We start from the raw sequence: 14165 nt of genomic DNA, 5'->3' as shown, positions 1-14165 counted from the left end.
CCAATTTTTATTTCTTTTGATATAAGTCAGTAGCCTTATGGATTTTTAACACTTTTTTTACTTTTCATTTTCAGAAGCCCAACATTAGTCAAAAACATACCTACTAGCCTGGGGTATGGAGCAGCTCTCAATGCAAGCTTGCAGGTAAAAAGTTTAATGACACTCACTGCATGCCCTGTCTACTGTTTACTATGAAAAATGTATTGTAGCTGCCAAATGCTTTGATACTGATGTAGACAATTACTTTTTTGCTTTTGTGTATGTCCTAATTTCTGTATTTCAGCGTTTAATTTTGATTCTAAGCCTTTCCTTTGGATAGGTTTAGTTGTAACACTAGTTTTTGATGTGGTTAAAAAGCAAGAGGGACACCCTGTGGCAAGCTCTGGAATATCCACCTTTGGATCAAATGTTAGATTGATGGCAGCCTCTGCAAATGCATGTGGATATGCATTAATATTTATCTAAGCTGTCATAAATGATTTCACATCATAGAGCTAGGGAATGAGGCGCTCATGGCAAAAATTTTAAAGTTTAATTACAATATATAATTTTTATGCACAAGAGGCAAAATGTCACGACTTTTATTTCGGGGTAAAGTTTTGGTCATTCTTTAAAGTCAAAGAGATGCTTTGTTAGAACATGAATCAGGATCTTTGGAGTTAAAGAACAGTCAGCAGGGAATTGCCACTGGGGTTAAACCATTCAGCACAAGCCCAGCTTAGAAGTGGAAACAAATTGGTTTGCATTTCGAACTTGCTTCTGCTGCTAGTCAAACCTTGTATTCAAAGAGCAGCTGCCAAGGTTCACTTTTCTCCTCTCATTATAGGTGCTCGGTAACCCATTACACCAACCTTTACAGAAAAAATACGTTAACATTTTAAACTGTTCATCTCATGAATACCACTTGTCACACTGTTGATGTCATCAGTTATTAAAATTGGCAACATTTTAACTGACATTGCAAATTATTTTTATTTTTTAATGTAAATAGAGATGCAAAGTGGCTAAACACTTGTATTGTTATGATTTTTGGTAGTTCAAGCCAGTGAATTTTTAGAATCCCCATCTTGACTGCAATTCATAAATTCTGACTAGTCCTAGGCATTTAGAAGAGGAAGAGAAAGCTAACTGGAAATGGGTCTCTACTCACCAGTTACGTTTACCTCATGATGGGTCAAGCAAAAATTGGTATTGATGGCTTCCATGGAGAAATCCACAGACTGCTGCATCTCTCCATTCATACTGAAAAAGTGATGCCATTGCTATGATTTGATCGGATTTGTAGCAGAGGAATAGGAACAAAGTGCTTCACAACAAACTAATAAATTAGAAACACAGGGATATACTGTATGTGCATTTACAATAACAGGATGACCATGTATAGTAAAACTCCACAGAGAAAACATTGGCTATTGCGTTTTGGTGGATCTTATGTATAACTCTTTTTGAGTTATACGTAAACATATATCAGATTATATGTTCATTTAAAACCCATGGTTGACTAATTTATTCAAATATTTTGGTAAAATATGAGAATTTAATATATGATTGAGATGCAGGCAGCAAAGCTATTTATCGAACACAATATAGGAAAACTCAGGGTCAATGTATTAATGTATTGGGTATAACTGAATTCCAAAAATACATTGATACCACAGATTTACAATTAAAACTGAAGAACTGAACTAATTTCTCTTGAGGGCATAATCAGCTGAAGTCATCTCATCCTGGGTGCAAAATCCATGTTTGTTTCTATATTCATTAATTTGATATTTTTAGCCTGGTAAAATCAGAGTACTCACTTGCATGTACTTTAAACTAAAAATAACTAGCAAAGAAAGTTTGGGAAACTGAAGCGTTGATGGCAGCAAGGAGGTAAATTTCAAAATTGCTTCCTGGGACCTTATTGAAGTCTCATTCTTCCTCATCTTACAGTCAAGCTAATGAAGTGAAAGAAAGTTTCAACTTTATATGACTTTTTAAATTCAGCCCATCTGAGGTTGAGGGGGAGCATTGCTGTTATATATGCCTTGCAATGTACATACATTGTAGTAACAACCAATATGTAGTGTCACTTAGCCAGATAATGGTAAGCGTGCCTCTACAAGTGAATATGAAGGAAAGGCAAGATATGGTCACCTACAAAATCCAACATTATGGGACAGTCTGAGTATCTAAGCTGGTTCCCTTGATGGGAAAGATATTGTGGGCAAATGAGCAATGAAATGATTGACAATTGTTTACTAAGTGTCCAAGTTTGATTTTAACATATGGATCATTTGCATATATACAGTGGTCACAAATCTTGCACATCTCTTGCATGCATTTGAACTTCTGAATAAGCTGTATTCAGTCAAGCCCTATTTAAATCATAGTACTCATTTTGTTCTTCTTAGATCTGAGGTTAAGACATACTATTTAATGCAAACTAAATATCATGAACACAGACATAGATAACCAAAGCATGTAGCATCTAGCGAACAACTAGTTAAGACAACTGACCTAGAAGTAAAAGACTGAGGCTGGGATTTTCTGGCCCTGCCCATCACTGGGACCTTCCCGCCCCGCCAAAATGCCAATGGACTTCTGGCTAGCCCGCCGCATCCCCCACGGTGGGTCCCGCCACAGCAGGGCCAAAAAACCCTGGCCTCAATTATGAATGAGAAGATCCTTGTGAACATGGTAAGGAACTTGGAAGTTGTACTAAATCTTATTGGTTTCTCAGTCATATCAGTAAACCACCAGAGATTCTTCTGTCTCAATGGAATATTTCCAGGGAAGGAGTGAAGTGACAGGCTCTTAATAAACATATAGGTTTCCAAGTAAGCTCAAGCAAACTGAAGTGTGATCCTGCCAACCTGTACATTAAAGGATAAATAATATTTGTGCTGTCATTTGGCATCTGATCATGGAATCAATACAGATATGCCCCAATTAAGTGGTATGTATGTAGCACAAAATAATTTAATGATATACCCTCTACCTTTTAACTCACCTTCTAATTAGATATGTCGATGAATAATGAGTAGAACCTATATCTGTGAATGTAGTGACTTAGGAATGAAAGGGAGAATGGGATACTGTGACAAGAAGAATTGCAAGCTTAGAGCTGTGAAATGAGAAATTTAAGATGAGTAGATTATGGATAGAGGGGTCAATACAGTTTAACAAATGAAAAGAAAACCAACTTTTGTCACCTAAACTGTATCCTGAGTTAGCTCTTGAAAAGAGTGCAACACTTGCTTTTTGGTAAATGGTGTAAGTTGCAAATTGAGGCGCTTTTATGACTTTTGAAGTCAACCATGAATTAATCAATTTCTGATGTGGACCCAACAAATAATTACCCTTTTCACTGTGTGTGCTTGAGTATTTTTTTATTCAGAGAAAGTATTGCATCCACTAACCACAGCCACTTTAGAGGTGATTTTTCATTAAAAATATTAAGCATCTACCTAAATTGCTGCTTCCTTTTATAAGAAAGGGAAATTTTAATTCCTTAAGTTTCTAATAACGTAATTGGCTAACTTTATGAAGAGTTTTATCTTTTGCAGAAATGCCAAGAGAGACATTAAAACAAAAATCTATCTTAAGACCATAAGCATGTACTACGGATAAGCGCTGTAACTTTTTTTTTACCTAATCATTTGATACAGGGACATTGAGAATGAACTGAGTAATTTACTCAAAGTGCTCTTGATATAGGATAATGTGGCTGGAATGAAGAATGTCAGAAAGGAATGTCTAGAACATTGGCTCATTCTATCACTGTATAAAAATAAGAAATATGCTTTCAATCTGGCTTCCTTTTACAAAACTAGTTATTGCCCTTTGCAAAGTATTGCTTTAAAGCATATAAGTTTAAGCAGTTGATATATTAGCAATAGTGGCTGCAAAGTAATGGACCTGAGATACCTTCACCTATTTAGGCTATATTTGCAACAAAAGGGATGTGGTTTCCAACTAAATAAAATTAAATTTTACTTTGATCACTTTAACTATTTAATATTATATTGATATCTAATTATAATATATTGTCAATATTTGTATAGTAATTTATCATTGAGATTTTTCACAAGACAGTCCTAATGAAGCTTGTAAAATCTGTCATCCTAAATGTAGACTTGAAACAATTATGCTCATCAATTGTTTTATGTTTACTTTTTGTCAGGCTGCACTTGCAGAGAGTAGTTTACCTTTACTTAGTAACCCAAGCCTGATAAACACCACCTCCAGTGGCTTACTGCAGGCAGCCCATGAAGACCTCAATGGTTCACTGGATCACCTCGAAAGCAATGGGAATATCAGCCCAGGATGTTCTCCACAGCAATATACGTAAGCATCTGCGACGCATGTATGCTAGTTTTATTGGCAGGCACAAAGAAGTATTTTGTTCACTTTTTTATTATAAAAGCATAATTGGGATATCTGGCTACATTCTACAATCCATATCTGTCTTCTGTCTACAATCTATATATAGGCCAGCAAAGTATTTTGCACCTTGTTGTTGATGTCAAAAAATTCTAGTTCATGAACAGAAGTGATTACATATTCAACTTTAATTACTGGCAATCCTATGTTGGAGGGTTTTATATGTTATGTTTTATGCAAAAGGCTACTGTTCCAGTTAATATTTTGTAGCTAACTATGTGATTGATTATGTTAAAATCCTTTCCAGACCATCTTTTAATGGAGCGGTGAGAGTGAAATCATTAAAAATTAATGTTCTGTGGGTTTCAGAAATATGCATAAAGCTTTGAAAAGCCTGGTCCTAATCAGTGATGTCAAACATGTGGCCATTCTTTGTTTACTGACTTGCAGTGGGTGAACTCGTTAAGAGGATTCCCTTAAACTGATGGCAATGGAACCACAAGGCAAAAAAGGGCCATCTTTTCTAAATATTAATATAGCCACTATGTGTTAAGAATACAGATATTTACAATAACAACAACTCCATTTGTTAATGTAACAGGCTTAATGGTTTTAGAAGACAATGATTAACTTTCAACTGTACTAATGTGAAAAGTTTATATATTCAGGTGCACTGGTCATGCATGTAGGCTATTAGATATCAGTGTAGCTCCGTACAAAAATATTTGAGTATAATCTAATGTCAGTCTATTGCTACATATTGCTATAAATAAAAGTTGTTTCAATCACTGAAGGGTTGTGGCAGGATTTTCCTCTTTGTGTAGGAGTGCACTTCCAAATCCGCCTCAGCTCTGATCCAATTCACTTGGTAACATATGATGCTTGGCAGACCCCTGGCAGGATTGCCATAGCCAAGAGTGGGCTTGCCATAAAGTTTTAGGGATATGCCAATAGCACCAGAAATAGCTGCAGCTCCAAAAGAGACAGGGACCAATTTAATAGAGAAGTACCCCCAAAGGTTGGCTGAAACAAAGACTAACACAAGTAGCTCATTGGGTGGGATGAAAGTAGTGAGGCCTCTCACTCCATGGGTGTACATTGGGGTCATTACTGCCGATTTCCACTACTTACTATTTTCCACACAACAGCTCTAGGAAGCTATGGTAACACAGGAAAATGGGAGTGAAATCAAGCAGCAGCCAGCTCTGCACTTTCATTGCCATTTGCACACACTCGGTGGGGAAGAAGAGTCCAGTAGCAGCCCCAATAGAAGCAAGGATAAGAAAATAGAAGTCAGGAGGCGATAACTTCTGTGGGTCTCAACAACTGCATTTTCCTTCGCTTTTTAGCTGCTTTTGGGATTTTGCAATTTCGGGCATATTGGCTAAGGAGAATCCAAGTCAGAATTAAGGACTGGAGAATTCTGAAGATTTTTTTTAAACTATGCTATTGATAAATGGTTTCCAAAAATGTAATAAAAAAAATGAATTAACTACTTGGATATTGCAAAGTAAAATTTATGGTTTATCCTTTACGTACTTTAAGAACAATAGGTTTGTGACCTTTATACAAAATTTAAATATATGAAGAAAATACTATTTTCACATAATTACTTAATTCTTTTAGGGTTGATTTTAACTTCCCAAAATTGCGCTGCATTAGACCTATTCCCCTGTGAGATTGCCAGCATTGGCTGGCTGACACTTCAACAGGGGCTGCTTCAGATGGTAGACCTAATTTTACTATGTAAGTCACGATTCTATGGCACACATAAATTGCCATTGCCAGATTGCCTTTTTGGAAAGAACTAATCAGACTGTGTGGTGTGCAATCTTAGATCATTCTACAGATGTTTCAGCCGATGAAGCCAAGCAAAATTAAGTTTCAAATTAACCTTGTGGGGCCAGGAGTGCTCCTTTGGGCCTAACCAAATAATCTGGCTGTTGTTGGCCTAGCACCCTAAATGGTAGTGATCGTGGGTTTGGAAGGCGCTGTCTAAGGAGCCTTTGAGTTCCTGCAGTGCATCTTGTAGATGGTACTCACTGCTGCCACTGTGCATTGGTGGTGGAGGGAGTGAATGTTTGTGGATGTGGTGCCAATCAAGCGGGTTGCTCTGTCCTGGATGGTGTCAAGCTTCTTGAGTGTTATTGGAGCTGCACTCATCCAGGCAAGCGGAGGTTATTCCATCTCACTCTTGACTTGTGCCTTGTAGATGGTGAACAGGCTTTGGGGAGTCAGGAGGTGAGTTACTCACCACAGGATTCCTAGCCTCTAACCTGTTCTTGTAGCCACAGCATTTATATGGCTAGTCCAGTTCAATTTCTGGTCAATGGTAACCCCCCAGGATGTCGATATTGGGGGATTCAGCGATGGCAATGTCATTGAATGTCAAGGGGTGATGGTTAGATTCTTTTTGGTTGAAGATGGTTATTGCTTGGCACTTGTGTGGCGCAAATGTTACTTGCCACTTGTCAGCCCAAGCCTGGATATTGTCCAGGCCCTTGCTGCATTTGTACATAGATTGCTTCAAATATTTGCAAGTTTAAAAACAAATAAGCTACTAGTGAAAATGGTGCGGTTTTGCAAATTGTATTGTCAATGCCATGAGGAGCAAAAGAATAATACTGCATGTAGAAATTTAATGGTCCAAATTACTGCTATCTTAATCTGTGCTGCCTATATGTTTAAAGCTCAAATCATCACACACCAGGATGTGGAGTGTAACAGGCAGTGGAATGCTAGGTGCTAAGGACAACACTCCATAAGCTTTGGTTGATTTTATTTTTATTTGAGGGAGGTTTAGAGGCTTCGGGATGATTTTATGGAGCCTACAAGAGTGGAAAATGTGACTTCATTCGGCGGGACGTGAAATTTTGATTTAGTGACGGCAGATTGAGATGCAGAGGTAAAGTCAGCGGCACGTTTGTGGTGTCGAGCATTGTGTCGGCCTGTGGCGGGTTCCTTTGTATGCCTTGAATACCCAATTAGCGTAAAACAGTTTCAAATGAAGTCCTACCCTCAGCGTAAAGTTAATGGCACATGAGAAGCTCATGGCACCCAGCTTACTATCATTTAAAGGTGGCATGCACCAGTCAGCTTTGTGTATTTTATGGCAAAGGTAAGCTGTTCTCCATGTTGAACTCTGTGACATAAGGCTGAGGGTGTTGAAAGGTTGGTGTTCAGATGCAGTGGAGGGAAGGGCCTAGCGTCCTAGGTGTGGTGGTTCCATAAGTGGTGGGTGGTATGGTCAAGGCACAGATTGAAAGATGGATGAAGAGCCTAAAGGGTGGGGTTGGTGCTAACAATGGTGGGGTTTTGAGGGTTGAGTTGAGGATTCTGGGTGGCGGAGGAAACAGCCACAGTCAAAGGGGGAAATTGTACTTGGTATGGGGTGCAGGTCTAGAGTCAGGGTGGGACATTGGAAGGTCTTTTTGGGTGGGTCACGGGGGTGCACAAAAGCATGGAGGAAAGTAACGGAGGGTTCGGGGTCAGAGTGGGCATTGGGATGGCCACAGGTGTAGGTGCAAGAGGGAGAGATGGCATATGAAAGGAAATGGTAATAGAGTCCAGTGTATTGAGGGAAGGTTCAAGGGTAATAGAGAGGAGAGGAAAGATTAAGTTGGATGGCTCAAGATGATGGGTACAAGTGTGAGAATGACAGGGAGAGGATAAGAGGTACAGGATCGGGTTAGGAATGTGACACACATCATAATTTTAATGTCACTTTTCAAGCATAGCTTTTCTGAATATAGGATAGATTAAGTGGAAGGAGGGTCGTTTTGGGTAGATGGAGTTAATGTTTTGCGCAACTTGCTGATTAAAGGGATCCCCTAACAAGTAGTTAAATAGATCAGAAACATGGATGAGCATGTTCTCATATGTGTAGCCTCTTCACACAGTGTAATGACTGCTATAACCAATGGGTCTCATTCACCCAATTTTCCTGAAATCCCAGGAGTTGGAGGAGAGAACAAGAAGGAGAGCTCCTGCTGGCCAACAACAGAGGCTGCGGTGCTAACAGCAGTCAGCACCAGAGGGGGAGGCGATCCAGACACAGACATTTAGGGAAGGCATCTGTGAAGACAGGCACTAGTGCATCAATGCATTCAGAGGACAAGAACAAGCTACCTCCAAATGTCAGAGAGGCAATACCAAAGACACCAGAGGATGTCCTCTGAAATGGTCACTGAGATATGTGGAATTGTTGATCAAGATGTGCAGCCATGTGGATTTCATGGGAAACCCATCCCAGTGGTGATCAAAGTTACATTTGTGCTAAATTTCTACACAGTGATGGCTTCCAGGGTGCGATGGGCAGCGATTGTGGCATCTCACAGGCTTCCACACATAGGGCACTGGTCACCTCTTTTATGCACCTATTTGGCCATGCTAATGATTTTGTCCACTCCACCACTGATAATGACATACAGTCTGCAAGGTCAGCCTCTTTTGGTTTCATTGCTGAATTTTCTCAAGTGTCAGGTGTCATTGACTGCACTTTTGGTCATAAAAGCTCCCTGGGAACAGCCGGCTTCATTTGTAAATCATAAAAGGGTTTCACTCCATGCACACACAACTGGTGTATGACCACAGGAGAAGAATAATGCATGTTTCCTAAGGAGCTGCTATGACGCATACATCATGAGAAACCAATGCTTCAAAAGCTTTTTGAAACCCAGCCCAGGTTGATGGATGGATCCTGGGTGACAAGGACTATCCGTTGCATACATGGCTGATGATGCCAGTGAGACATCCCCAGAGTGAGGCAGAGGAGCGCTACAATCAAGCTCATGCAACCATCAGAGCCATCATTGAGCATGCCATTGGACTGCTTAAAATGCGTTTCCACTACCCTGACCAGTCTGGAGGTGCTCTGCAATATACATACCCTAGAGGGTGTCAAGAATAGTAGTAATCTGTTGTGCACTGTACAACCTGGCACTGCAACATGGACAGATGTTGCAAAGGCAGGAGAGCAAGGAATCCTCAGAAGAATAGGATTTTTCAGAGTATGAGGAGGAGCCCATAAATTCAAATGAACGTTTCATGAATGTCAGGGCCGTGGGGAGATGTGCAAGGGATGCCAAAAACAACCTGATCTACACAAGGTTCGCACAACAATAACGCATCTGCATTACCATTGCTCCATCACACGATCTCCACTGCCTTCCTGTGGCTGCCACAGCCCCGCCATCCTCCCAAAATGAGTAAACTGTAAACCTGCATTCCGTACCACCTAGAATAGAGTGGAGCTTTGCACTTGCAAGTGAGTGCTGGTATCGAGGATATCTTGGGTACGTGGACAACCATATAACAGCCTGCCTTGACCAACTGTTCTGATCCAGCACCATCTTTGAAGTGCTTTGACTACAACTGTACCTGTCTGATTTATACCCACTGAGAGTGAACGGGGCCAATAACCTGCAGTGCATTTAAAGGGGACCAGCTATGCATGCCTTTTAAGCCATGTTCTGCAGAATGATCATCACAGAAGTAACAATTCACATGAACATTCAATAAATAATGCACAAAAATACAAAACATCACATTCAGGAATGATGTCTGTGTCCCTATCCTCCCTAGCCATCACATTGTGAAAAACATGGGGCAGACCATGGGCTTTACATCTGATACTATGACAGGCCCCTACAGATCTCAATAATTATGACAGTGGTGGCAGCAGTGGTCAGCACCAACACCCTGCAAAAGAGGACAGCCATTCCGTGCAGGAAGAGGATGAATGCTGTCATCCATTCCGCCAGAGTAAGTCATTCTTCTCATCACTCTCACACTCTCAAATCCATCACACATCCAGAGAGACCTCACACCTCAAGGGACAACACCACTAACTCTCACACACACCCTCACATCTCCATCAGGCTCATGTCCTCACCCCATAAACTCACCACATAAACATTCCATGCAGTGCCGTGTGTCCTGCTCACACTCTCTCAATCTGTTTTCATGCAGGAGAAGCTGGCTCACAACAGCAGGGAGAGGTCCCAGACCGGGGAGGGGGTGGGGAGTGGCACACATTAAACCCATCACTCATTTTGAGGAGCCATTGTAGCTGACTGGTGAGGACATGGACCATGCTTATAGGGACAGTGAGAATCGAGCACCACATCATCCCTCTGTCAGCGCAACCATGATTGTTCTAGCTCCTTTTGACTCTGCTGGCATGCACTACTTATCTCTACTTTGGTTCACAGGGAGCTCTGCCAAGCGACTGACACCCCTCAGCTAGCCAGTCCATCAGTTCCATCCAGGTCCTCACCTCCAGCCAAAAGGAAGCCTCCTCCATTGAAGAGCTGAAAATAAGCAGCCTGGAAGATCCATCACAGCGCTTACCCACACCCTCCACCAGCATAATATTTATTTTAATTTGTTCATGGGATGTGGGTGTCACTGGCTGGGCCAGCATTTATTGTCCATCTCTAATTGCCCTTGTTCAGAGGGCATTTAAGAGTCAACCACATTGCTGTGGATCTGGAGTCACAGGTAGGCCAGACCAGGTAAGGACGGCAGATTTCCTTCCCTAATGGACATTAGTGAACCAAATGGGTTTTTACAACAATCGATAATGGTTTCAAGGTCATCATTAGACTTTTAATTCCAGATTTTTATCGAATCCAAATTCCACCATCTGCCATGGTGGTATTCGAACCTGGGTCTCCCGAGCATTACCCTGGGTCCCTGGATTACTAGTCCAGCGGCAATACCACATCACCTCCCCATGCACACATGCACACACACACCACACACCACACACACCCCTTGGTGGGACATGGATCTACAGCAGGCTTGGGTTCATGCACGGACATGTGTCCACAGCAGGAGAAGGCAGGTTCAGCCAAGCTCCCCAGCACTGAAGAAGAGGCTGCTGGAGAAGAGGCATCTGTGAGGTCCGAGTCAGATGACGAGCTCTGGATTCGGCCTTCCAACTTAGCATGGAGAATGAGCAGACTGTGGGGGAAAATCTCAAAGTTGATGAAAGGGCTCAACAGAGTGGCACACGAGTGGGAGGAATGCTGCCATGTGCTCTCAGATGACGTGGTGCCCACATATGTGTGGGTACGGAGGTCTCCATGGGGAGGCTGGCAGAAGCCATGGAGACCCTGGTCCAGCAAAACACAGAGATGTGCACAGACCTGCACTCCAACATGATAGCCTTAGGTGAGTTTCTGCAGTGGCAATGCGAGAGGGAAACAGGACACATTGATGGCCCTCCAGGCATTCTTCACTCAAGGAGTCAGGCCAGGGCCCTCGGGCACCCGAAGGGAGGCGGAGCAGCAGCTGAACACCTCTGGGTCATCCACTCAGGAATCTCAGAGGCTGCCCTCTCTCTCTGAGTCCCCTTTGGCTGTGAACCCCTCAACCTTATTCTCTGTCACCGCAGAGGGAGGAGCTGGCCCACAGGAAGACAGCCAAACCAAGCCGGGGTCCTCAACGGCTCTCCAGAGGACCCATACCAAAATTATCAGAGGCAACAGGACCAATTTTTACACAGGCTGTCTTCACCCCTCCTGTGGTTGTCAGGGCAGCTGCAACAGGACCACGAGTGATCTTGGAGGAAGAAGTGTGTGTGTAGCAGGGCCTTTTGGAGCCTCTCAAGCAAGCATTCTCCCCTGCTTGCAGAGCCTTTCTCAATCACACTAATCTCAATGTCCTGAACATTTTCAATGCTGCCTGCTGGGGTTCACTTTCAGTTGTCCATCTGAGCCGACCTGCATCTCAGCCCACCCACTGATCACACTCCCACCCTGCACCTGTGCCTGACGAATACATGGCTCTGCTCACTTCTGATTTCAAACACATGATCGCAGTAAGATTTCTTCTCAGTTTCCCCTCCCCAAGTCACCCATGCCCTTTCCCCCATCACTGCTGACCCCACTGACATCACCTTCCACCACCCCACCGTCACCTATCAACCAGAACCCTTTTCCTTCCAGGATGTCCAGGTGAACGTGCACGTTCCCTACCTACCTGGGAATTTCACCCCCACCCACATTGACCTCCCCGACCTTTGCCTTCCCATCCCCAGGATCCATGTCTGTATCTGAGTCCCCACCAACCACCCCCACCGTCCCTTCTACGCACCCTCACCCTCCCACCCTTCCGGCTCACTCTGCTCCCTCTCGTACTCTCATTCCCTCCTACCATGCCCACCCTCAGTTCGGTCCTCAGGAGACAGCCCCTCCCCTGCATGTTCACCTGGACACCCCCCACCCCTTATTCCCTCCTTCACCCTTACTCCATCTCTCCCACCCCAGATTCCTCCTCACCCCCCCTGAAGTCCACTCCCCCTCCGAACTCCTTCCTCCCCCTGAAGTCCTGCCCCCCTCTAAACTCATTTCCCCCCTCTGAATCCCTTCCCTTACAACTTTATGCCCCCTTACACCTAGCTCCCCAGTTGCCACACTCTCCCCGATATACCCTCCTCCCCTCGTACTACCACCTGCCACCCCACCCCAACACCTTCGTTCCCTTCCTCCCAACCTCACCCGCCCCGACACCTTCGCTTCCCTGGTACACCTTCCTCTCCCACTCACAGCTCGACCTTCCTCAACCACCCCACCACCCCCTTGATGATCATCTGTAGCAGCCCATGGCCAAGACCTGATGTACCGAAGCAAACCCCAGACATCAATGGAGACCTCCCACCCTCCGTGAGCTGCTCTGGGGCAGAGCCTCCTTCTTATCGTGTCCACGGACAGTCTATGCATGGCCCAGCCAGAACTGGACACACTTTTGTGCCTTATTGTTGAATTCGGCAAGATCTGCAACAGTGCAGGGTTCCTCTAGCGATAGGCATTGCAGGAGATGTTGCATAGTCGGTGGCTCAGTTCCACATTCATAAGTTGTCGGGCTGGTTGTATATCCCCATTGGCTTAGTGACACCTTTGAATGACCTACACCAGTCCTAAGTCTGTTAAGGCGCTTCCAGGTTGCCCAGTTGCAATTAGTTCCTGGTGGCAGGCTTTGATCCGGTAGAATTTCCATCGCTGGGAGTTGTTCGAGACTGGCGAGCTGGTCTTTCCACAAGGCGATGCAGGCTTCAGATGGGGTTGATTGTAATGGAACAACACTGTTCATGAAGCTCTTCCTTGGCTTTTGGCAGCTGGGTGTAGGTGTATGACCATGTAGAGGGTGCCTCTCATCTGATGTTTGACGGAGTCGCTCTTTCTTTCTGGCTACCATTCTTCTTGTATCAGGGGGAGCGATACCCGCCAGGATATATAGGCTGTTGGTGTTTGTTGGTTTTAAACAACCTGTGATAAGTCGGCAGCTTGCATTCAGAACGGCATCCATCTTCTTAGCATGAGTAGATCTTTCCCATGCAGGGCAGGCGTATTCGGCAGTGGAATAGCAAAGAGCAAGTGCACTGGTTTGCAGTGTTTTCAGGCTTGCTCCCTGTTTTGTGTTAGTGAGCTTATTCAGGATGTTGTTTCGTGGGCAGAGCCATCTCCGTGAGGATTCACCTAGCATGCAATGCACATGTTCCTCTAGGGTCTGGTACCTGTAGGGCTCCAACATCCTCTACTCCATGGTTGTTTGCGATGTGAGCAAGGCCCTAACAGTAAGTCCCGACTTCTGCACATCACACTTGTCTGGGCCGATGTGTTTTCCTGCTAACATGGGCGGAACATTTGATGTGGGGAGAATGATTCCAGCGAGATGTTGAGATGCAAGTGCATTGAAATTAGGTTCCCAATGTGTGCCGGGGGGGAAAGGCAGCCCACCATTGACAGGTGGAGCGGACGATCACAAAATGGTTTAATGGTGGCATGAAACTG

The 14165-nt window shown here is 43.7% G+C and overlaps 1 protein-coding gene across 15 annotated transcripts in view; it reads left to right on the top strand.

The window, feature by feature from the left end:
• foxp2 (forkhead box P2) overlaps window positions 1-14165 on the top strand; it is an 893115-nt gene that overhangs the window by 844214 nt on the left and 34736 nt on the right. For all 15 annotated transcript variants that reach the window (XM_078568064.1, XM_078568062.1, XM_078568073.1 and 12 more), the window contains 2 exons: window positions 75-144; window positions 4169-4332. In XM_078568064.1, the coding sequence (XP_078424190.1) occupies window positions 75-144; window positions 4169-4332 (234 nt within the window). The remainder of the gene's footprint in view (window positions 1-74; window positions 145-4168; window positions 4333-14165) is intronic.

Source organism: Cetorhinus maximus, chromosome 22, assembly GCF_964194155.1.
Source record: "Cetorhinus maximus chromosome 22, sCetMax3.hap1.1, whole genome shotgun sequence".
Lineage (NCBI taxonomy): Eukaryota > Metazoa > Chordata > Chondrichthyes > Lamniformes > Cetorhinidae > Cetorhinus > Cetorhinus maximus.
The sequence above is the reverse complement of the archived record's forward strand: the minus strand, read 5'-3'. Positions and strand labels throughout refer to the sequence as shown.